Genomic DNA, 26400 nt, shown 5'->3' with positions numbered 1-26400 from the left:
TTCATCACCTCCTCAAAACACTCAATCAGGTTACTAAGATAGGACTTGTCCCACACATGACTTGCTGACAGTAGCTAATTATGCCATGGTTTTCCAATTGCTCACAAATCCTATCCCTGGAAATCATCTCCAGTAATTCCTTTACCACTTATGTGAGACTCATGGTCTACAGCTTCCAGGATTATCCCCATTTCCCCTCTTGAATAATGGAACAATATTAGCTACTTGCCAATCCTCCAAGACCTTTCCTGTGCCTAAAGAATACATGAAGATATTGGTAAGACACCAGCAGTCTCACCTCTTGCCTCTCTCAATAACCTAGGGAATATCCCTTCAGGCCTGGAGACTTATCCACCTTAATGTTCTTTAGGGGATCCAACACTAGCTCCTTCTTTATCTCAAAATGCCCTAGCGAAAAAGCATACTCCACTCTGATTTCTCTATCCTCCATGACCTTCTCCTGGGTAAATACTGCTGCAACATATTCATTTAGGACCTCAAACATATCCTTTGCCTCCAAGTACATGTTCCCTCCTGAGAGAGACCATGGATATCCTTTTGCTCTTGATACATGTATAGAATGCATTGGAACTCTCTTTAATCCTACTTATCAAAGCCTTCTCATGACCCCACCTGGGGTTACAACTTCCCTTTTCGTGTTCTTTTCTGGCTTCCTTATAATCCTCAAGAGCTCTGTTTGATTTTAGCTTCCTGAACCTTGCATACATTTACCCTCTTTTCTTGACTAATTTCACCTCCTCTCTCTGCATCCAACGTTCCCTTACCTTGCTATTCCTGTCGCTCCTTCTTACTGGAACATACCCTGCCCTGTGCTCCGTGCAGTAACGGCGGTGTACTCTATTGTGAGCACAGTTGTTTACTCACGGTCATAAATTCTCAATTAAATTTCAATCATTTAAAAAGAAATAGCATTGACATGTGAACTGTCGACGTGAATTCTGCACAAAACTACTTATCCAAAAGGAGGAATATCTTTGATGATCACTTTCTTTCTCACTCTCTCCTATTCTCTACCCATCACCACTATCAACTTCACACCACCATGACCCCCATTCTCTCCAGCTCTGGAATTCAGCTTGCTACCCACAGACCCACAGACCAGATGTGTAAGATAGTGTTTTCCTCTGTTTTCAATTGGTTAATCCTCTCATCAAAATAAACACTCTGATCATTTAACATCATGATCACATGATTATATGACTCGCATCTAATTGGTTCCACTTGCGGTTGTTTTAGCTGCCTTTATCACCTTTCAAAATATGCCACATCAATTCTGACCTTTGCAGAGATGTAGGTACAGCGGTGGATGACCACTGCTTCCTATGTGGAATTACAGATTCCCGCGTTATCCACATAAAATACAGTAATGACATTGATAATATTTGTAACAGACTATTAAAACCGACGTATTAGCATCGATAGTTTTTCTATGTAAAAGCTTTTAAAAAGTTAAAGCATTTAAACAATTACTGTACGGTGTTGAATTTCAGCAAGTTTTAGAGCAAATTCCGAAGCAAAGCCAGAATTCGCAAACTGATTGTGGTTCTAGCAACTTCTTGTGAATTGCCAGAACACCGTCAATAATTCTAAATTAAATAACTTAGTATTTTTAAAAAATCAAATCCAAATCTCTCGCTTACAGGTAACAGTACACATCTCTCCTTTCAGCGGAAACCAGCGAACGGGCGCACCACAGAACATATTGATATGGGTGACAAATTTAGCGTGAACTCGGTTTGAACTCATAGATCCAATTACAATCTACAAAAGCAGAATATATTCCAAGTACAGAAAACAAACTCCAGATTGAATTAATTTGAGAGCTGCAGTCGAGTGTCTAGCTCGTTTATTAGTGTGGAAGTGACTCAGATTTGAGGGATAAAAAGGAAATCTGTCAATATTTGAAGTCGGTTAACCACACATCCAGAAATACAACAGGTCTGCAAAAGAACGGGGCGTCCAGCCTGGAGAACTATCACGCACTTTCCAATAAACATCAGATTTACTTCGCAGATCACCAAATACTATACAGAAATCAAAAACAAGTTGCATTGGTTGTGGTTGGCGATTTTAATTCCATGACGGCGTCATCGCTAACTGTTTGCAACTCTAGGTTTTTCGCTTTCCACACGAGTTACTGGAGTAAACACCATTCCCCCACTTAATGGGTGCTTAAAACATCTCCGCCCCTCCCCTCTATATATCTGTTGAATAAAATCCTATTTAGCTGTCAAAATGGCAGTGTGTATATGTTTGTTTTTAAAGTGTGAGTAAGCCCAGCGCCATGTGTTTACTCAACGTAACTCTCGTGTTGGTGGGCGGACTTGTCATGAACAAGCTCCTCCTCATCAACTTGAAACGGGGGTGGCTTCGCAAGAGAGACAGGCTCCCGCCTTTGCCGCCGCGCCATTGGCCGCTTTGCTCAGGCTTGCCGGTAAGCTGCGACGTTGGTTGGAACAAGCGCCTTCTCGTCAAGGTTGTCCCCGCCCCGTTATATTACATGACACCAGCAGGTTAGGTGGAGGTGCCGGAGTTCGGCGTAGTACAATACCCTGCTTGTGTGTGCGAGGGAAGGAAAGTAGGACAAATGGTACGGCAGGGTCATGAAGGTTTATGAGTGTTATTAACAGCGATCTGCGAACGCAACCCAGCTCCTAGCTCGCTTGGTGCTTTTGTCTGGAAATCACAGTTTCCTTTTGGAGCTTCGACGGCTTGTGACCATTTTCGTTTGGCCCGAAGTGACTTGTCGGTCTCTTTTTCTTCTTTGGCTGCCAATTTATGAAGTGACGGAGCAACTTTTCTCTCGACTTTCTTTCCCCTCGCGCAGCCCTGCCAAGAGGGGAGGAGGAAGGGTGGGGAGGGGGAAAATAACTTCTTCGAGAATAGATTGAAGCGAGTCCTGCCTGGTGTCATGGCTGAGGCACCGCCGCTGCAACAGGTCGTGGAGATCGACCCCGATTTCGAGCCCCAGTCCCGGCCGCGGTCGTGCACCTGGCCGCTACCCCGACCGGATTTCAGCTGTGCTTCCTCGCCGGCTTCGGTCAAGCAAGAAGGAGCGAGCGAGTTCAACCTGACCCCGGAAGGAGCCGGCCGTGTGAGCGCTTCGGTCTCGCCGGCTCTGGTGTTGGAGGAGCAGGACGAGGACTTCGACCAGAAGCCGGTCGTTCTGGCGCCCGAGTGCTGTGGCGACTTCCACTGCCAGCACCAGGATGGTTGTCACCATCAACATCAGCACCAGCAGCAGCAGCAGCAGCAGCAAGTGTCGCCGGCTGGAGCCGCGTCGGCAGCCCAGAGGAAGAGCAGTTCGTCCCGGAGAAACGCGTGGGGCAATCTGTCATACGCCGACCTCATCACAAAAGCCATCGAGAGCTCTCCTGAAAAGAGACTCACCCTGTCCCAGATTTACGACTGGATGGTCAGGAGCGTTCCCTACTTCAAGGATAAAGGAGACAGTAACAGCTCAGCTGGATGGAAGGTGGGAGCAAAATACTATTTATTTTCACCTCACATTGCCCCAAATGTTGTCGCAGTTAAATCAGTGCCAGGGTGGGTGTTTGCGCGAACTTGTGATTGAGTTGGTCGTGTTTAGCTAACTTTTCCAAAAAAAAAATCGGATGTTTTGTAACACGTCCATGCTCTCGTGTGTCCATATTCGTGCACATTCACTTAGCGCCAAATGTTGTCCCGGAGGAAGGAAATCTGATGAGGATGATATGAGCGACTCGGTGTTTAAATATTCCGCTTTTATGAAAGTAAATTTTATTCATTTTTTAAACTCGACTTGTAAATCGTTCCAGTGCTGATCATAGATTATTTAATAAAACATTAGAGGTTTTCCTTTTAACTTTTATCATGCCATTATGATAGCACAGTACTTTGATCACTACAATAATCCGTGCGACGAAACAGTTCTGGACTCTGCTTAAGTAATCAAGGAATTGTCCCTTGCACAAACGGATGTAGGTCTTTTGACAGTTTCACGTCAGATTTCCAATTCGTCTTTGAAAACAACTATTAATCCCACTGTTCATAGTATAATATTAAAGTTAAACTGTCTTTCTATAACGTATTATTAACAAGACTTATTCAGCCTTGGGGGAACAAGTGTTTTGTAAATAAATCAATACTGACTGACGTACGATCCAAGCTCGCAAAAAAAAAACAAGTATTTTTGTGACATAAAATGGTTTAGCGGTAAGTCTTTTGCATTACTGTCAAGGCATTTTCTTGGAGAAAGTATGCTTTGAGAGGGCCGTAGTATTATGGATTGGCAATGAGCCTATTTCGCCATAAAGTACATTTAATGCGATATCCGTTTATGTAAAGAATGTGTTGGAAAACATGGGCTGCATGGAGTAAATCTCAGTTGTTCAATCGCAGTTGGCTGTCCTTTGAAGTGTTAGTCAACGCTAATCAGCATGGCCCTGTCCACCACAATTAAAACACCAGTAAGGAATTATGAGTCTAGCGTGTTTCCAGTAAAACAGGATTAATCAATATCTCCTAGAAAGAAAGGCAGTCTGACGTACAGCTGGAATGTTTAGAAGAGAACCTACATTTTTGACCTTTAACAATTAAAAAAAATGCTGCCTAAAGTAATCTACATTCAAAAAGCGCAATTGTCCCGCATTTCACTAGTCGTGATTTTAAATAGACTAGGTTAAAGTTTGCAAGTGGCAATCGTGTTGCAGTTGTACTGTGCCAACTGCCAGTCCCATATCGGGACAGACATCAGTAAGGGTCATACCGTAGTCATGTAGGGCATTCATTATTTTGATTTAAGCGGAAATAGTCTGTTTTATCCGCCCTGTTTGGGGTTTTTGAGCCATTGTCGATAATGGAGTTCATAGTTGCCCGCTGAATCACGCACCTGTGCAGCTGCGAGCCTGCCCGTCCCTGAGGTTTTACTACCCTCACTGTTACGCACAAGAGTCACTCACCGCACCTTAACTTGCTGCAGTCGCTTGTTCCGCCTATTCCGTGTTCTGATTGGTCTGGCCACAGCGTACGCGCGTGGAAGGCGTTAACTGGAGTCTTCGATTGGACGGTACTCGCTGTCGATCATACTGGGAAGCCAAACTTGATTTCAGGGAGTGCGAGTGACGGACATGAAGTGACTCATCGCCAGAAAGTTACGTAAAGATCTGAATTAGTTGAAACTTAACTTGTAATTTATTAATTGGCCGTCATCTAAAAACAGGCGATGCTGAATCATTTTACACGTGTTTTAGAGGGTGTTGTTTGGGTGAATTGAAAAGCTTCGATAAATAAGAAGTCCGAATCAGATTGTGACCTGCTCCTTTGTCGGCTTTCCGTTTTCTCTCGTGACTTTGCGGCAACTTGGACCAGTTTCATGTGTTTTTGTCGTTTCATTTTGCATGAATATGTCGCACTGTTGTTTTTGGTATCAGAATGGAAATGGATTTGACGTTTTTTATCAAATGAATTGTGCGATACCCTTTGTTGAGCAAAAAAAAAACACACTCGCACAGAGGCAGCTAGCGGAACGGTTCGTTATTTTTACATCTTCCGGCAAAACAGCCACAATAAGCCGTGATGCATTTCCTTATAGGTTGGAAAATAACACATTTTTCAGAATTGACTCATTTGAACCTGCTTGAACTGTTCGAATGTTTACGTTACTATCATCTTGGAATCGTAAGGCACAGAATAACATTACTTGTCTTGATACAGACTTTACCTGGGACTTTTTGTAGAATATTCCTCAACTTGCCGTTTTGGAACTATGCTAGATGCAGAGGTTGGGTGGCTGCAGCTGTGGTTGTATGACACTTGCGGAACACTTTTGTACTCTTCCTTTAAACTCATTTTAAGAAGTATTATTTGACTATCAATTACTGTAGCAATGGCATTTTGTTATAATACAATTTTATGTCACTTCCATAGTCTGGTCATGGAAATAAATACTAATTAAAACAAACTCACTTGGTTATAATGCAAATGCTGACTGATGGCAGATGTTTTAACAGTGATTCCTGGGTGCGGATGATACTGGAAGCTGAGTACCTTTAGTGCCCATCCCTAATTGTCCTCGCATAGCAGTGAGCACTCCTCCCGACTTTGGCTGCAATCTTTTTCATTGAATGGTAGAATCGTACAGCACAGATATGGCCCTTTCAACCCACCTTGTCCATGCCAAACATTCCTAACTAGAATGATTACACTTGCCCAGTTTCCTTCGTGCCTTTTATATCCAAGTACCCATCCAGATGTCTTTTAAACGCTGCAGTTATACCTGTCTCCACCACTGTCTCTGGCAGTTCATCGCAGAAAAAAAACTTGCTCCTGAAATCTCTCTTAAAATTTCCACCTTCTCTCATCTTAAACCTTTACCCCTCTGGTTCTGAGCTCCTCTTCCTTTGGGAGGGGGGGAGGGGTTGAGTTGGGGAAAGAGTGGTAAGGATGCTTCCACAGTCTCAGGATTTTTGACTTGCTGTTTTTGAAGGTTTCACAGATGACTTTCCAAGCTAGGATTCTATTTTGACTGGGGTAAACTGGGGGGCGCACTTTTCCTTTTAGGTGGTATGTGTTTGCGGAGTGGTGCTCAAGATGCCTTGAGTTGATACTATGCGTTTGCAGATGGTAAGTATTCCTACGGTGTATGAGAGGGTATCTTGTTAGTTTACTGTACAATTCACTGAATTATTTTCCCCTTCTGACAGTGTTTCTGTTGGGTATGCTGATTTTGTTTCCTGCTGGTCTTGAGGATACTTAGGAGAGAATATAATCTACTTGCATCTGACTCTTGCCTGTATATTTCAAACTCAAAACAGAGAATTACGTTTAAGTGTCTTGGATTCAAACCACTGAAGATCCAACCTTAGATTGAGTGAAGCTACATTAGTCTATGACATTTTAAAAAGAAAACAAACTGTACAATTCCACACCTTAAGCAAAAAAGAAGAATGGCTTAATTTTATATTTTGCCTCCTGAATTTGATCACCTCTAGAATATCATTTAAGAGGACTAATCACAACTGGAAGGTAATGTTAGTTGTGAAGGTACCTGTGCAAAAATGTCCCATTGCACTATTTCAAAGAAAGATAAAGAAGTAATTTTTTATTAGTGAATATTTATCCATTCTTCAACATTCTATTTAAGAGTTAAACAGATCGCATTGTGGATTGGCTATGATTTTTTTCCCAATATTACATTAATGAATAATTTATTGGTTATGAAGTGCAGAAATAAATTCAGAAATAATGCATGGGTTGCTATTTTAAATGCAAGACTGTCTAAATGATATGTAAATTCAAAGTTTGGTATATAAGTTGCATACTACCATGCTCGCTGTTTCACTTCTGGAATTGAGTGAACAAGTGCTAAAAGATGTAAAGAAGTACCTCAAAGTAACATGCAGGTGTGGCAGACAATTAGGAAGGCAAATGTTATACTGGCTTTTATTGTTGAGGATTTGTGCACAAGAATAAAGATGTCTTGGCACAATGACATAGAAGAGATCACACCCAAGGTTTTGTGCACAACTGTAGCCCCCTTGCCTAAAAAAACAATGTTCATGTTTTGTGAATATTTGCCACACAGATTCCAGAATGGCAGATCTGTCATGTGGGAAGATTGAGTGGGATAGGTGTTTAGTTGCCAGTGAACACTGGTATGGTGTCTGTTTATGAATGGAAACAAATGATCATGGAAGCATCAACAAATATCAAATGAAACCAAGGTGAAGCAAGTTGTGTGAGTAGAGCAGTGATAAGTATTCCATTCGCACATGGTGGGAAGTGTCACAGGTACACAATATTTGCCTTCTGCAAAGAATGAGAAGTGACCTCATTGAAAATTCTTAGAGGGCTTGATCAGAGAACGTTTCCATAGATTAAGGAATGTAGAATTGAATGGGAATAAGCCCTTTGCTCCAGCTCATGATGCCTTGGCTGACCAGGATGCCAATTTTAGTCACACAAATTTTGATTGCACTTGGATCGCATTTAATTATGATTTTTAAAAAAAGTTTAATTAGAGTATGAAATACTTATTTGGTTGTACTTCCAGTGTTATTTTTTGTATGGGGGAATACAATTAATTCTGGTTTGTTGGCAGCTGGCCAACAAGAAAATGGGCATGTGGTGGGTCATATATTGGCTGATGCGCTTAATATAGCGCACATGGCTTTCAACTGTTTAAGAATTAAAGATAATTACTGGTAATGTTTGTTAATTTTATATAATTGGTGCAATATGCTGTTTTCACCTTCAGGTCCCATCTTTGTGTCCAACCTTTGATTTGTTACTTATGATAAAGTAATACATTGGTGCTGTTTGATGAATGAACCAATGCTTGAAACTTGCAGGGGCTGCTTAGAGCCCTGTTAAGCTCTTACTGGTAAATTTATGGGATACTAAGAGAACTAGCAGTTATCTTTTGTTGAAGGAAATCTTCCATGCCAGCTGTTTTGTGTGTGGTAACAAGATTATATACCGACGTTGCTGGAAATAAAGCTGGATGTGTTGGATATCAAATCATTAAGCATTTGTTATTGAATATTAAACACAAGATTCTGTAGATGCTGGAAATTCAAAGCAACACACAGAAAATGGTGGAAGAACTCAGGTCAGGCAATATCTATGGAAATGAATAAAGAGTCAACATTTTGGCCGATGCTATGTGTGTGTGGGGGAGTGTGGATGAAGTAAGAAGCTGGGAGGTGATGGGTGGAAAAGGCAAGGGGCTGGAGAAGAAGGAATCTTGGTGTAATATGCTGTTTTCACCATCAGCATATTGAAGGTGAGGACCATGGGAGGAAGGAAAAGAGGAGGGGCACCAGAACGAGGTGATAGAGCCAGACTATTGAATGTTGGTACGCTCAAATTAACGATGTTTTTCTCCTGAAGAAATGTTCTGTTACTTTAACAATCTATCTCAGCAGTGGGACCTAAATGGAATATAGTTTGCTGCAAGGCCCAATAACCTAAGCTATTGTTGCTTACAAGTACTGGATAAAGGTAAGTAATGGTGGAAAACCAATAAGGAAACAAATTTGCTGTATTGTATCATTCATAATAAGGTAAATGCTACTAGCAGTCATGTGGGTGGGAAGAAGAGTACTAGCTGCAATGAGTCATTGTACCTACACATTTTAGTTCTAGCGGTTTAATTGAGCATGAAAGTACCTTCCCTGAACTAATGAGCAATTGTTCAGTTGTTTGGGTAGTCTTTCTAGTCCCAGATACATGATTAACCTTTTTGTAATTACAGCTTTAAATGATCTTGTTTCTTTCCTCTCTCTCTCTGTCACTGTCTCTCTAATACTTTGGAGCTACACTGAACTTTCCAAGATTACTGTCTGCATGATGTTATGAATGAAATAATGTGATGGCTTAGTTACTTTGTGGGATGAGAGTTAAACTATTTGGCTAGGAACCCACTTTCTTTATCCTTGTGCTGTCCCCACCGCATCGTCTTCAAAAGCCAGCCCAGTTTGCCCCTCTTCTGGGCAAGACAAAGTACTTCTGCAGTCTGGAGATCCATTTTCCTATTTATAAGTTAAATAATATACTACCAACACAAAAGAGTATAACAGCACACAGGAACAGGCCTTTCAGCCCACTATTTTCACTACTTGCCTGCTGATTGATATTAATGCATCAAATACTTTCCACTGTTTACATTCAAAGAATTGGGAAGCTGGTTTGGGATTCTCCTTCCTGTGGTTTGGTAATGCATAAACCACCAGTTCAGTTACTGAGCAGCTATAGGTCTGAGCTGCAAATGAATTTCACTTCATTAATGTTTTGTAACTATCCTAACACCTTTCTAATTCACTGTCTTGCCGCTGGATCTTTTGTCAGTAACACAGGTTTAATTTTAAAAATGGCCAAGGTGATTTGACTTCTCCAAAGCTGGGATTTCTGATTTTTTTTTTCTTCTTGTCTATAATAAAACGAGGTGATCTGATACAAACCGGTTTCATTTTTGGGGAATTCCACCCAGTTGTCCTTAAGAGTACCATGCCTTAGGATAATTGACTTATTATGTGCATGGGAGGTTAATTAATTCAGATCATACTTTTAGTATTGACATTCACATGACAAGCTGAGGACTTCAGTTATAGGTCATGTATTCAACTTGCTTCTCTTGTGAGCCTCTGGTTCATCCTTCACACTACTTGCTTTGATTAAATTCCTGCAACCATAGGTTGATTTGGGGATTTTTTTTTTGCAACGGAGAGCATCTTGATGAGTTTTCAGCAGATAAATATGAAAAGACTAATGAACCAATAGGATCTAATGCCACTTCTTGATGAGTGTATAAATGATACCACTCCTTCTGGTAAGATGGATTTTTAATTCCAGTTCTATGCCAGTGATTTGAGTTCTTGATTGACATGGTGCAAATCTGTTGGAGACATCTAGTCTTTCAGATGAAATGTTAAAAGCAGGCCTACCACAGGTAGGTGTTAAAGATCCTGTGGTACTGTTTGAAAAATGGTCATGCCTTCAAAATTGGTCATTTATCTTGCTGGTAATAGAACATTGTGTGCATTTAGGTTCCATGCTTCCCTATAATTACAGGCACAGTCAATAATGAATTGTTGGAGCCAGCTTCCTAAAAGACTAGACATGCAAAAACTGTCAGGAAGCACTCTGACATTTAGCACAGTTTTGGTTCAGGTTGTGGTATGTTCATTTTCTGTTACAATGAGTTGGTTAATAAGCAGTGTGAGCCTGTATTGCTGAACTACTGGGAATCCAGCCCCGGTGGTCGGGCTGTGTTTGCTATTCATGAACAGAATATGATGTTACCAGTACCTGCAAGTTAACTTGCATGCAGTCCTTCTGAACGTAGTGCACTATCTGAGCAATATTGATAATGTGGAAGTCCCTGCATTGCAATTATTATTTGTATTTTTATGCAATATTTGTGTGTCAAGGTTACCATAATGATGGTGGGGCCAGGCAAATCTTTAGAAGGAATGTTGCTAATAATGCAAAATGTATGTACATGTTTCAAATTTATACTGTATCATCAGCTTTAGAGATGGCTTTAAAGTAATACATTCACTGACAAGGATTTTAAAAAAAATACAGTAATTTTGGACTATAAGGTGGTGCTGTTTGTGTATATTAATAATTGAAGGGTCAACCTCTTGAGTAGCCACATAAATATCACATTTGGCAATATAAATATTTCTCTTCTTTTATACAATAAAGGATGGAAGCATTTGCCACTTAACGCCCACTATTTGTATATTTTAAGCGGTGGGAGGGGGAGGTGTGTTTTTGGCACCAGAATATTTGGCATCGTGATAATTGATTTCAAAGCAGTGGCAAAAATGGAAATGGTGTTGTCTGGCTGATGGTGCAGTTGATCTAAGCTGTCATTGAAGAGGATACTATGCCAAATTTTCTTATTTGAGGTTCTCTGCTTACAGAGCTTGGCTTATAATGCAGTTCACATAGAATCATAAAATTCAGCCAGGCAGCACAGCTTACCATTATGCAGAACAGTGGAGCCTTGTGTAAAGTTTTCAGGGCTTGTCTCGTAGCAAAAAGAGTGTAATCCTATTTGGAGCTGAAATTCTTTTGCTGGTAAAATAGATCAGCTGCATGGAGGGAGGTGACAATGGGTTCAATGTGGAACCCTTGGGTCTGACTGTAAATGAGGAACTAGCTTTCTGTTCGCAAGAATGGATGTGAGTGCATTTATTTTTGGATTCCCCCTCAGCTGTGGTGTTAACCCAAGATGGTATTCCATTTACACAAAAAAAGCAAAAATGCAGATGTTGGGAATCTAATGTAAAAATGAAAAATCCTGGAGTTAGTCAGTAGGGCATGCTGCATTTATGAGAAGAGGGGGAAAAAAAGTGGATATTTCAGATCGAAAGGTCTCGGAAAGGGAAAAGAAACATGCGGCAGGGAAGGGGATGTCTCTGTTAAGCTAAACACTATTTTGATACTACTAAAACTCTTTTAATAATCTTTAACCTGTGCAAAGACGAGAAATGCACATCTTTTGGCAAGTAAGGTGAGTCTGAGATGCTCCTGTTTATAATTTTTTTTAACAGAATTTGAATTTAATGGGGGGGGGCAGGAGAAATCATTTCCTTAAAATTTCTTCCCCTTCAAAAATGCAGACATTATAAGACCATAAGATAGAGAAGCAGAAGCAGGCCATCAGCCCATCGAGTCTGCTCTGTCATTTAATCATGGGCTGATCTAATTCTTCCAGTCATCCCCACTCCCTGCCTTCACCCCATACCCTTTGATGCCCTGACTAATCAAGAACCTATCTATCTCTGCCTTAGATACACCCAGTGACCTGGCCTCCACAGTTGCTCATGGCAACAAATTCCACAGATTTACCACCCTCTGACTAAAGTAGTTTCTCCGCATCTCTGTTCTAAAAGGACGTCCTTCAATCCTGAAGTCATGCCCTCTTGTCCTAGAATCCCCTACCAAGGGAAATAACTTTGCCATATCTAATCTGTTCAGGCCTTTTAACATTCAGAATGTTTCTATGAGATTTCCCCCCCCCCCACCCCATTCTCCTGAACTCCAGGGAATACAGCCTAAGAGCTGCCAGACGTTCCTCATACGGTAACCCTTTCATTCCTGGAATCATTCTTGTGAATCTTCTCTGAACCCTCTCCAATGTCAGTATATACTTTCTAAAATATGGAGCCCAAAACTGCACACAATACTCCAAGTGTGGTGTCACGAGTACTTTGTAGAGCCTCAACATCACATCCCTGCTCTTATATTCTATACCCCTAGAAATGAATGTCAACATTGCATTCGCCTTCTTCACAACTGACTCAACCTGGAGGTTAACCTTTAGGGTATCTTGCACAAGGGCTCCCAAGTCCCTTTGCAGTTTGAATTTTCTCCCCACCTAAATAATAGTCTGCCTATTTATTTCTTCCACCAAAGTGGATGACCATACACTTTCCAACGTTGTACAGTATTTCATTTGCCACTTCTTTGCCCATTCCCCTAAACTATCTAAGTCTCCCTGCAGGCCCTCTGTTTCCTCAACACCACCTGCTCCTCCACCTATCTTTGTATCATCGGCAAATTTAGCCACAAATCCATTATAGACTACTAAAATTTAGGTGAACCCTGGTTCTTGAATGCTATGTTATTGGAGGTGCTGCCATTTGCAGCAGTGTTAAATTTGAGACTCCATGTAACATCTATCAGATGGGTTTCAAGGCACTACTTTTGAAGAAGACCTAGAAGCTCATTCTTGTGCTCTGACTCCAGGCAAGTATTTATCTCTCCAATATCCCTGAAAGAGATTCACCTATGCTGCTTGCTGTTTACGAATTGGCTGACATATTTCCTACGTTGCAATGGTGACTAGATGTTCCAGGAATGATTTTTATTGGGTTCAGAGTGTTTAAGGTATAGTGAATGCAGTCTGCATTTTTTTAAAATACAACTCATTCTCTGAATTGAAGCATACCGTTTCTATCAGATGAAGCTTTCTGGGTGTTGGATGTAAATTGTTTATGGTCATGTAGATGGTGATTTGGTGAGGGGAGTTCGGATAGTCGTTTGAATACCCTTTTACTGAATTGCAGTTGAGGGTAACTGAAGAACACTTTGTATGTTGTCTGACTAAATGCTTCCTGTTACAAATTCAATTTTAAGGATGTGTCCTCAGTAGCAGCTTTTCTTCACCAACCCCCTCCCGGCATGTTGCATAATATAAGCACTGTGTATTGCTTGAGATGCCTTGGAAAGATGTATGAATGCTTTAAGATGGGATTACCATTATGTTTACTGAAAATCCTCTTCCTCTGTGATCTGAAATAAGGACAATGAAGGCTTTATTGATCCATACATGGAACAGGAAGTGGATATTATTTCCTTATACTTGTCTCTTCGTAAAATTTCTTTGTAGTATCCTTTATAGTCATGATACTGTCTCAGATGTACAAAGCTTGCCTTAGGACCTTAAGAAAAGTTGATGCCCAGTGCCCTGTAATCAATCATGTTTAGCAAATATGTCATGGAGCAAATTGGGCCAGATTTTTATGCAGTGTACCTAGTTATGGAGACAAATTACCTTGGTTAAGTTCTGAGATAGAATTGAGATGCAGCACTGGAAATCTTTATCCACAAACGTAGATTGAGCACTAACTGGAATAATTTGGAAATGCCCTCAGTATTACAGCTAAGACAAGAGTTCACAAAATTTTGTGTTATGCCAAATAGAAACAGATTTAAAGGCATTACTTACATTCCTATGCTGATATTGTGCTGGGTTTTAAACTTAGTAGTCATGCTCTATCTTCTCAGTCAGATGCTGCAACAGGCCACTAGCAGTTTGCAGGTGAAATCAGGCATTCTGTGTGCCTACTTGGAGTTGCAGCACTTCCCTCATTTATTAAATGACTTGCCACATTAGTATAACTGTGCCTTTACAGAGGAGTTCTAGAATATTTAAAAACATCACCTGCAATCAGGAATGAATTTATGGATAGAAATTGGCAACTTAATAGCATCAGTGCATGTATCCTACATCAGTAATTCATCGTATTGACTTCATAGTGAAGTTTGGAGATTTTGAGTTAGTGTTGTGACAGTATTTATCGTCATTAGTTGGGGATTAATTTGTTGGTAGCTTTGTTTGCCCAATTCAAATAACCTTTGACTATTTAGTTCCTCCAGGTCAAGAATGACTTGCTTCAGTCCAGTTTGTGGGAGGCCAGTGTTAGCACTGTACTCTTTCACAGATAGTTGAGGTGAGTAGTTTGTGAAGTGGTGTACACGTTCTGTTTATGTAGAGCTTCTTGTGCTCCTCATGACGGGGGCTTCTCACTATTATCACTAATGCTGTGGCGCAAACCCAGTATGCACTGGGCATTCTTGAGAGGCGTTGCATTTTTTTTTAATGAAGACCACCCCCCCACCACTCCTCCATCCTGGTAATCCCTTCCTAATGTGGTGTTCACATCTATTTTGGGAATTTGTTGAGGGGTGTGCACATGTTTTTTGTCCAGCATCGTCTACTGTGTTACTGGAGCCCCTGTGTTGGGGATGTTGGCCCAGGGAGTGACACTAACTGGTGTATTTGGAGGATCTTGTGATGATAGCATTCGTGTTTTTTTTTGTCATGAGATGCTTTAGTTGCTGTAGTGCAGATTGCGAGAGCATGTATAGAAGGGCAGAAATTGCTACTGCTTTGTAAACTCTTAAGTTTTCTGCCAGGCCTGAGGTAATCCTTTTCCTCAGTTGACCAAAGGCCACATCAGTGCATGTTTGATATGTGTCTTGTTGAGAAGAGGTCCCCCTATTGTCAAAGGGCTCATGATGACCACTTATTGTTTGAGGGCTGTGTTCTTAGCAACTCTACCTACAGCATTGCCAACACCTATGCTGGCTTTCTTTGAGAATGAAAGGTTCACAATGCACTCCTTGCATGACCTTCAGTGGCTGACAAATGAAAAGCTTAGTCCGTCTGCCAATTTGAGTCCAAGAAAACTAACTTGGTGAATAAAATTGTTTTTTAAAAAAGAAGTTCATTTATTATCAAAGTATGTCACTCTGAGATTCTTCTTCTCCAGATAGCCATGAAACGAAGAAAAACCATGGAAGTAAGTTTAATATTCATCTATGGAAAGCCACAGATCCAGTGTATTAGTAGATCAGCAGAATTACTAAATGTAGAACTATTGGTGATAAGATTTACCTTTTGAAATAAAATGTAGTGGTGATTACTGTAGCCCTGATTAGGGAATTGGCATAAATGGTGAAATTAATGCTGAAGTAATGATATAGGAATTTAGCTAAATGGGGAAAGCACATAAACATTGTCCAGTTAAGAAGTACCTTTTTTATTCTTAAATAAAAATTGAGCAAGCAACACATCTAAGTATCATGTTTATAATTTGTTACAGCTTATTTTGTGTGGGAATAATGATCTATGGTTGATAGATCATGATTACTGTATGCAAGGTGACACGATCCCTTCATTACAAAAAAAAGAATTCCAGAATAGATTTACTAGGTGCAAACAGGCCTAATGTGCCTGCAGTCCATGTACTGAAGCATCTAAGAGAGATGTCTGCTGATGTCCTGGAACCTGAATGCTGATGTTTCTCCTGGCTATGCATTATGAGAGAATATCTTGAGTTAATCAACTTCACTGGTATTCACTGTTGAAGTTGTCCATGGGATCTTGCTGTCTATAAAGCCGTAAGATGGTATGAATTTTGAACTGTCATAGGAATGCAAGTATCCTCCAGTCTCTAGAAAGGCACAAATGGCTTTTAATCCATTTTAACACTGGAGGGAGAGCACTACCTGTAAGTTCTTCTAATTTGTGCAGTTTCTTGTCTCATTTTATGACTGGTCTTGAAGGCAGATCTCAGTGTTTCTTTTGTATATCCATTTTCTTGATATGTTCTATACATCCCTACTGAAATGGGAAAGCGATGCAAAAGACTGTTTGACTCTGCTTTTCACTTTCAAAAAATATCACCCTAAAATGAGACTCTTCTATCCATGTTTTCTCATATTATTATGCCTGGTTTCTTGTGGAGCATGATTCCATAAATTAGCATGTCTCTTGTTCAATTTTGGATTCTTTTGTTTTTGCTTTTTGAGTTTGGACTTTAGGAGAGGGTTAGGGGTGCCCTAGCCAACCTTGATTTTCTTTTTCTGCCTAATCTATTTGGGAACTTGAAGCCTAGTTTGTGTATCAAGCTCCATGCCCCTTCTATAGAGCCTTGGAAGTGAAAGAATTGTAGATTTGTGAGCGCCACCCTGGTTACAGTTGGAATATATATAAAATTAGCTGAGCCTATGTTCTTCCTGACTTCTCCAACTGCAATAAGTTATTCCTAAATTCAAAGCATAAGCACCATGGCCCGTGATGACCAAGGGAAATCAGCTGAGCTGTGAACTTCCAAATGTTCATCTAAAGTGTGTAATATAGTAACAGTGCCTGTTGTAAATAACAAAGTGGGGACTTGCTATATCTGCATGAATACATTTAAAACTATTATCTTGCTTTATGGGTTTCAGCTTTAGTTACCTAACCACATGGTGTTAGAATACAGAATCCAAAGTTTCTGACCACAGTACTTGTCTGTATTCAGTCAGTCAGCCATTTACAAGTACAATGCAGTTGATGAAGCACTATGTGATAAAAGAGAAATGTGGGTGTTGCACACTTAATATTTAATTAAGTTGGATAACTTGGTAAAAGTGTTTGGTGATTTGTGACAGTATTTCCTCTGGGACCATTTTACACTTTGTTTCAGTTCTCTTATCTTTGCTAATTAAATGTCACTTGTGTGTGCACATCATGCCTCATTGTCAGTTAACGCCATATTCCCCACTCAAAAGTAACTGCTGGATAATACAATATAGTAACCGTAAACGACGACCACAATATATTAACTGAAAGGTTTAGCTCAGTGAGCGTCGGATTTGTAAAGTTGAGTTAAAATCCTGTGCCTAATTAGCTGATTGTTACTGGAGCATTGTTCTGTCTAGGAAGTTTTGAAATGTGCACTGGCACAGCATCAAAGGCCGAGTGGCCTGTACTGTGCTGAACTGTTCTGTGCTCTGTTAAACTGAAGTGTCGACTTTCCACTCCTGGATGTTGTGGCTGGGGAATGAGAAACTTTAAATTCCTCAGTGTTATCATTTCAGAGAATCTATCCTGAGTCCCATACACAAGTGCCATTACAGGAAAAGCAGAGCAGCACTCTACTTTCTTAGAAGTTTGTGAAGATTTGGCTTATCATTGATAAGCTCGTATAGATGTGCAGTGGAGAATATATTGACTGGTTGCATTATGACCTTGTTCAGAAACTCCAATGCTTTGAACAGAAAAGCCTACAAAAAGTAGTGGATATAGCCGAGCACATCACAGGTAAAGCCCTCCTTACCATAGAGCACATTTACATGCAGTGCTGTTATTGGAAAGTAGCATGGCAGCATCCATCCTCAAGGATCCCATCATCCAGGTCATCCTCTCTTCTTGCTGCTGCCATCAGGAATGTGGTACAGGAGTCTCAGGACCCACACCACCAGGTTTTGGAGTAGTTATTCCCCTCAACCATTAGGCTCTTAAACCAGAGGGGATAACTTCATGCAACTTCACTCATCCCATCACTGAACTGTTTCCACAACATATGGACTCACTTTCAAGGATTCTTCACCTCATGTTTTCAATTTATTGCTTATTATTATTATTATTATTATTATTTCATTAATTTCTTTTTTCTTTTATATTTGCATTTTTTGTCTTTTTCACATTGGTTGTTTGTCCTATTGGGTGTGTACTTTCATTGATTCTATTGTGTTTCTTGTATTTACTGCGAATACTTGTAAGAAAATGAATCTCGGGGTTGTATGTGGTGATATATATGTACTTTGATAATAAATTTGTCTTGAACCTCTGAGCTTTGAACAAATTCTATTATCAGATAGTCATTTCTCTACAAAGGCAATTGAAGTAGAATACCTGGCCATTTGTTACACTGTTGTGATCAAGGTCTGAGTGTGAATTGAATTCTCCTGTACCACAGCACTGCAAAGAACTTCATTGGTTGTGGAGTATGGAATATCCCTAGCTTGCGATAGATACTTTACAAGATAAATAGATCTCAGTTTTGGAATTAATTTAAAAAGTATTACTCTTTGAGTTAATGTATTTGTGTCAGCAAGATGTAATCTTCATAAGAATACTGTTGCAGGGGAGACAAATCAAGTGAAACCAAATACAATACCCTGTTCTTTTTCGCTAATACCCTGTTCTACGCTAGAAAACTTTACAGAGTATTAATTGCATTTGGTAAGTGTTATGACCATTATTTTTAAAATAACCTTTATAAAATTAATATAACATCAAACACTACAGCACTGTAAGGCCTTTTGGCCCACAATGGCATGCTGACATAACATACTCTTATAAGATCAGTCAAACCTTTTCTCTTTTCCCACCCCCCCCTTCATATCCCTCTAATTTTCTTTCATCCATGTACCAATCTGAGAGATTTTTGAATGTTCCCAATGTATCTGCTTCTAAAATTGTATTCATATCTGAATAAAATTGTATTCGTAAATGGTAAAGTTGAGCACAATCAAATTTTTGCTGAACACTGCAAATTGTATTTTTGTTCATACTTATATAACTAACTTGGCACTTTACATTAATGAAATGGAGAAGTAATGTCTCAAGTTGCCATTCTATCATTGGTAAAAGTAATTTTGAATAACTTAACCATGTAATGGTTATAATTCTAATTGTGCTTGCTGGAGGGTGGGGAGAAGAGATTCAGTCCTTGGCTCATCAATAACTAGGGGAAATGTGCACATTGGAAGTAATATCCGGGAGGCTTTGCGCAGGTTAGCAAAGCAGTTCAGTTGAAATTCTTTAATCCCTTTTTGTGTCAGTTGAATGTACGTTTAAATTGAAGGCTTTGTCAAAGTGTTGGCAGTTTTATCAACTTCCTGTTCAGATCTGCTGATGATGGAATTGCCCTTTTAAGTTCTGCCACCTATTTCTCCAGTAGTGAATTTTCTGAGTTTTTTAGGAATGGAACATTTTTATAAGAAGTAACAATATTTATGAGTAAATACACACTTTTAAAGGATTAATTTGGTGGCAAACAACTTTGAAATATTTTTTCACTAACTATTTTGGGTTATGCTATCAGGTTGTGATGTCAGGTCGGAATCTTACTCACTGGCTGTGAGATATAGTAATGTGGTTCTCAGTGCTGAAGGTGAGACTTGTTTTCACTGCTGAAAGATTAGATGGTATTTCTCATAATTATACTTTTACTGTAATATTTAATTCCCAGCTTTTTCAGTTGAAAGTCACTAAATTGTAAATATGTATGGTGTACACGAAGTTCATTGTTAGCTTTTTTTTTAAAAAAAAAGTATCGGACAGCATGGCTTATTCCTTTCCATAAAAATGGCAGTGTTGCCAGTGTCAAACAGAGCAGCAAATAAGTTGTTCTAACTTATTAACACCTATCAAAACCTTTTCATAAACTTCCACATCTCTGTTAGGTTTCCTCTTCCTGCCTGCCTGCAACAAGAAAGCACTCTAGGTTCTCTAAGCTTTGCCTGTAAGTAATACCCTTTTATCCCTGAAATTATTCTGGTATGTGTCCTCTTAACAAACTTCATGGCACCTTACTCTAATTTATAAAGGGACATATTGAGATTTTTAAATGTTAACTAAACCGTAACTACATAGCATTGATAAAATGCCTCTTGAATGTTGTGTGAATTTTGTTGCAGTGTTGGAAATTATTTTGGATTAACACAAAAGGTATTGATTTTTTTTTTCTCCCAAGTTCTTTAGGAAAGGAAGTCTGTCAGTTCTGCCCAGTCTGATTTATGTATGATTCTGGATCCAAGATTGATAGATAATTAACTGTCCTCTTAAATGCTTAGAGAAGATATTGGCCTTGCCAGTGACATCTCCATGGAAGAATAAACTGTTTTTTAAAAAAAGTTTTCTTGTAAATTGTTTATATTTTTAAAAGTAAAAGCACAATAAAAATATTTAAGTAGGGAAAGAAATGACTATGGTACACAGGAAGAGAAGGACATGGAGAGAATGTTTCCTATAGTGGGTGGAGTCTAGGGCCAGAGGGCACGACCTCAGAAAACAAGGAAATCCCTTTAGAACAAGAGATAAGGAGTAATTTCTTTAACCAGAGGGTGGTGAATGTGTGGAATTCATTACCACAGATGGCTGTGAAGGCCAGATCGTTGGTATATTTAAAGCAGAATTTGATTATATTCTAAATTAGTGAGGGTGTCAAAGATTAAGGGGAGAAGGCAGGAAGATGGATTTGAAAGGGGTAACAAATCAACTATGATTAAATGGCGGAACAAACTTGGGCTGAATGGCCTAATTCTGCTCCTATGTCTAATGGTTTTACGTCCACGTCTCCAGTGTTGAAAGCAAGCTTTTCATACTTGTGTAGTAAAGAGTATTTAACATTGCCAGCTTATATGCATGCATCTCTTGTTCGACCTTGAGTTACTGAAAAACATCTGTTATTTCATTTTTAAGGAAGCTTGATGGGCGCTGTTTTCAAATATTTGTATTTTGAGCTCTAGATTTTATTTTAAAAATGCAACATTGCTTTCAAGAATGCCATCAAAAGAACTGGCATTAAATACTCTTTTGTAAATCTTCATTTTATTTCCCAAGTATATTCGCTGTGCTTCTCCTTACATACACTAAAGATTCCTCTCTTTTCTAAATGTGAGAATGCACTGGCTTCTGTGCCTGTGCAGAATTACGCTCCAATTCTTCCCTTTGCTTCTGCAACCACCAACCCCACCGCCAACCACCACATCCCCTAACAACTTACTTTTGTTTAGTACTTCATTGTGCTGAACTGTTTCATTGTCTTTGTCTTACCTAATAATGTCAAAATCTAGATCTCTTCATTAATTCACTATATTTGCCTTGAGATAAATAACATAATCCTATTTTGTGTATCAAATGTGATTAAAGAAACATTACTTCTGCAGAAAAATCAGGTTAATTTGGTTTGATTTTTGTACCGCATTTCGATTTTTTTTTCCTTCTTCTTTCTTGGGTTAGAGCTGTCTCAATGGTGCTTGAGATCTGGCATGTGCAGTTTGCTAGAAGCAAAAAATGTATTTCTGGCCATTTAAGCTCTTCTGTTGTGAATTTTTTTTTTGGAAAACTAAGATTGCTGGAGGGCCAGCTTGCCCATATCTTTACTGCAAGATAGTAATAAAAACAGAGGACTACTGACCATCTTGTAGGTTGGTAAACTTTTCCCAGTATCACTGAAATATGTTTAACTCTATTTATTGTGAATTTTAGGAAATTGTGATGCGCCTATGTCTAAAGGCCAACAAGTGAATAGTAGTGGATCTTAGTGGTTCAATGACTAGAATCAAATTCTAATCCCTCATTCCATTCTTCATATGAAGCAGAATTGATGGACTGAATGGCCTAATTCTCATTCTTCTCATGCAGAGCAGTTTTTGTGGTCTGAATGACCCAATTTTGATTCCATTCCCAATGTGGTGGCAGTCTTGATGGGCTGAAAGGCCTAATTCTGCTCCTATGTCTTATTATCTTATTAATTATTTTATTATCTTCTAGCATCTTTTAAAATTTGCAACTGGACTAGTAGGCACAATTGTGCAATTTTTATGCATCCCAACTTTTGAATTGATTATTGTGCTTAATAAGATCTTTTGACAAGTAAGTTTGAGTTCTGTACCTGGCCCCTCGTTGATAGGTTATTGTTCTGCTTGGCAATGGCAGCAAAGTGTTAAATAGTTCATGATGTCAGATGATGGAAGCAATGGTTGGGGTAGGGGTGAGTTGCTGCTTCAGACAGCTGTGGCTGGAAGGACTCTAATGTTGGGTGTGAACTCCACCAATTTTGCTGACAAACCCTCCTCGTTGAATAACCTGTCGGGCTTACTTTCCTCTGTGAAGCACATGCATATGTGAGTTAAGTATCTAATGAGAGAGGCATAATTTTTTTTTTGAGGGGGACTGGTTCAGCTTAGCTCTTGTGCGGTCGTATATAGTAACTGGTGTAAAATAAAATCGCTATTACAGTGAGTTTTCAAAGGTCTTAAACTTGTTTATATTATTCCTCTTCTAATTTTAAAAGGTGCACGCTGGGATTTTTTTGGCATATGGAAAAACAAACCACCAGTGAGTTATGCACGTACAGACAGTTTAACTGGAGTTGTCCAGCAGCTTCATTTTTTCCATCAGGTGGAGGCCCATTGTGTTTTCTCCTCTGTACCTACTATCAATGAAATGAACTGTCCAAAGTGATTATTCTACTTCTGCACTACGTGGGAGGTTGCATTCGGTAATGCCAGTAGATCGACAATTAAATCTATCTTTTTGTAGTTCTAAGTTTCAAAGGCCAGGGTGATGCATATAATGACAGTCATGTAACAGCATTCCTCCGTTCACGACTCTGATGACATTAGTTATGGTTTAATGTTGCTATTATGATTGGCTTCATCTTGGCAGGTAAGCTAGATGGCTTGTATCTCTGTTCGGAAAATGTGTGAAACTTGTAACTTGGGAGGTATCTGTACCCAAACAGTTTTGTTAACATGTTGATACTTATTATTCCCCCTGAAATGCTAATCTTGGTGATGCACACCAGTGGAAGTTTGGAAGTTTTAAAGTTCAAACTAGATTTATTATCAAAGTACTTGTGTCACCATATACAACCATGAGATTCATTTTCTTGTGGGCATACTGAATAAATCTGTAGAATGTAACCATAATAGAAGCAATGAAATCCGCCCAGCTATGATGGCGTTCAACCCAGAGTGCCAAAAAATAACTATGCAAATAAAAAAAGAAAAAATAATAATAAATGGGCAATGAATATCAAGAACATGAGATAGTGAGTCCATTGGTTGTGGGAAGATTTCAGTGATGGGGCAAGTGAAGTTATTCCCTTCGGTTCAAGACCCTGATGGTTGAGGAGCGGTAACTGTTCCTGAACCTTGTGGCGTGAGTCCTGAAGCTCTTGTACCACCTTCCTGATTGTAGCAGTGAGAAGAGAGCAGGTCCTGTTGAAGTCCCCAATGATTAATACTGCTTTCCTGTGACAGCATTTCATGTAGGTGTGCTCAATGGTTGTGATGGCTTGGACTGTATCCACTACTTTTTGTAGGGTTTTTCGTACAAGGGTGTTTCCACACCGGGCTGTGATGTAACCAGTCAATATACTCTCCACTGCACATCTATAGAAATTTTGTCAAAGTTTTAGATGTCATACTGAATCTTCACAAACTCCTAAGGAAGTAGAGTTGCTGCCGTGCTTTCTTCATAATTGCACCTGTGTGCTGGACCCAGGACAGATTCTCTGAAATAACACCTAGCAATTTAAAGTCGCTAACCCTTTCCACCTCTGACTCTCTGAGGACTGGTTCATGGACCTCTGGTTTCCTTCTCCTGAAGTCTACAATCAGCTTCTTGGCCTTGCTGACATTGAGTAAGAGGTTGTTGTTACGACACCACTCCACCAGATTTTTAATCTCCTTCCCATATGCTGATTCATCACCGCCTTTGATTCGGATTACGACAGTGGTGTCATCAGCAAACTTGAATATAGCATTGGAGCTGTGCTTAACCTCACACAGTCTTAAGTATAAAGTGAGTAGAACAGCGGATTAAGCACACAGCTTTTGTAGTGCATCTGCTCTGATGGTGATTGCGGTATTGCATAGACAGCATTACTTTTTACACACTTGATATTTTTCTTTTCCTCAGCACGTTCAGTAGAAGAACTACTGAGATGCACATAAGTTTGGATTGCACATCTTCAAATGAATACAAGAAAGTGGGTGGGGTCTAGCACAACAGCTTTTACTAATTTACTCTAAATGTAGGCATTCTGAAAGACAATAGGCCTTAAATTATTGGTTATATAGTAGTAAGGTTGGGGTGCACCTCACTAACATCTTTTTTTCAAAGAAGCTATTCTTCCCAATGTGTATAATACTAAAGCTAGTTGGGGTGCTGTATTAGATTCTTCCTCATTATTGTCTCCCAGCAGAGGTTCTGGTATGCTTAAAGTGAATGACTGAAATGATGCTTTCCAGTATATATTGCTGTCTGTTCCATTTTTTAAAAATTGACAATAGCAAAATAGCGAGACATGATTATTTTTCTTCTGACAGAGTTGGAAGAAGTTTGTTTCAGTGCTTTGAAAGTGTATCCGCAAGTTTTTTTGCAAATTTACTGGAAATGAATGCAGTAGACTGAAGCGAATGGTGATGTTGCAGGAACATGTGCGGGTGCCAGAATGTGTACAATGTTGTATGTTTAGAATGGGTGGGTAGTTTCTGATTCAATAGAAGACCATTATGGGCACAAAGAATAAAAACTGGAATGGCAGGTAGTTCCCAGTAAGATTAAAACTCTAACTTGGCACCTTGTTCATTATTGTTCATGAAATATCTTGCTGCATCAGTAGTTGAGAAGCTAGAAACTGAAGGTAAATTTATATAGGAAGAGTTCTCCAGCAACTTTGTGGCATGTTAGACTTTATGGTTGTTACTGTTTTCTAAAGTTGAATTATACAGAGTATTCCCTTGTGGCTGAACAGTGCTGAAATCTGATGTGGAGTTCTTCACTGTGCACATCTGGAAAATGCGTTGATGATGTGTAATTCAAATATTTGATGACTCTTATTGTGGTTGAACAGCTTTTCTGAACTGGTTGAATACAAAGAAGACTGCCACAGATAGGAAGCTATTTAGTCTGGTGATGGGGAAAAAAACTCCATATTTCACTTAAGTTTTTAAGTGGCTTTTGTAGTTATTTGGGAGGGTGGTTGTGGTTTATCGGAGTAGAGCTTGTTGTTTATTTCTTCAACCTTTATTATGTGGGCAGTAATTTAAATTGAGCTTGGCTTGTGGATTGTAAGCTGTTGGGCTTTGTTGCGTGCATTAAGACTTGAGGTTTGTCCATTTCATTTGCTTAGAAGTTAAGTATTTTTAACTTTTCCAAGGAGGAAAATACATTATTCTGTATGAAATGAAAGGGTTTCATTATGAAGCCATGCAGGAGGCCGTTAAACACGTGCACTTGCCTACCTGTGCATCTGCTGTTAAGAACAAGTAGAAGTCAATGATATCTGAAGGGAATAACCTAGGGTCCTCCTTTAGCACGGTAGGTTTGAGAGAGAAGAAAAGTTCTCTTAAACACAAGAGACTCTGTGGCTGCTGGAAATCCAACATGCAAAAAACGCAGGAGGAACTCAATGGGTCAGGGAGCATGTATGGAGAGGTATAAACAGTCGATGTTTGGGCCAAGACCCTTCATCAGTATTGAAAAGATAAGGGAAAGAAACCAGAATAAGAAGATGGGGGTGGGGTGGGGGAGGAGGAAGGGAGGGAAAGGAGTACAAGCTGGTAGGTGTTAGGTTAAGCCAGGTGAGGGGAAGATGGGTGGTGGGTATGAAGTAAGGAGCTGAGAGGTGATGGATGGGAAAGGTAAAGAGCTGAAGAAGAAGGCATCTTATAGGAGAGAACAGTTGACCATGGGAGAAAGGGAAGGAGGACAGATACCAGAGGGAGGTTATGGGCAGTGAGGGGGTAAGAGGGGGGCAAGAAAGGGGAATTGACGGTGGAAATTCTCTTGCTAGATTTGTTTCAGCTGGAAATGAGAAACTATGCAAAAGGGGGGAAATGTTTGGGGATGGATTGAATGCAAAAAACATGTCAGGCATGAAACTAGGTGGTATCGTTGAACCTTGCTAGGTGGATCTTGCAGATCCATGAAGAACTGGCGGGCTTTCACTTGACAAAATTGAAGTGAATCTTCCATGTCTAACAGCATATGCATGGAAGTATGACAGCTTCTTTGTTATACATGGCATT

The 26400-nt window shown here is 39.7% G+C and overlaps 1 protein-coding gene across 2 annotated transcripts in view; it reads left to right on the top strand.

Annotated features, from left to right (window-relative positions):
• Window positions 1-2517: 2517 nt before the first annotated feature.
• Window positions 2518-26400, top strand: part of foxo1a (forkhead box O1 a) — an 80341-nt gene continuing 56458 nt past the window's right edge. For both annotated transcript variants that reach the window (XM_063054379.1, XM_063054378.1), the window contains exon 1: window positions 2518-3496. In XM_063054379.1, the coding sequence (XP_062910449.1) occupies window positions 2933-3496 (564 nt within the window). In that variant the 5' untranslated portion in view covers window positions 2518-2932. The remainder of the gene's footprint in view (window positions 3497-26400) is intronic.

This window comes from Mobula hypostoma, chromosome 7, assembly GCF_963921235.1.
Source record: "Mobula hypostoma chromosome 7, sMobHyp1.1, whole genome shotgun sequence".
In the NCBI taxonomy this organism is placed as follows: domain Eukaryota; kingdom Metazoa; phylum Chordata; class Chondrichthyes; order Myliobatiformes; family Myliobatidae; genus Mobula; species Mobula hypostoma.
The sequence above is the reverse complement of the archived record's forward strand: the minus strand, read 5'-3'. Positions and strand labels throughout refer to the sequence as shown.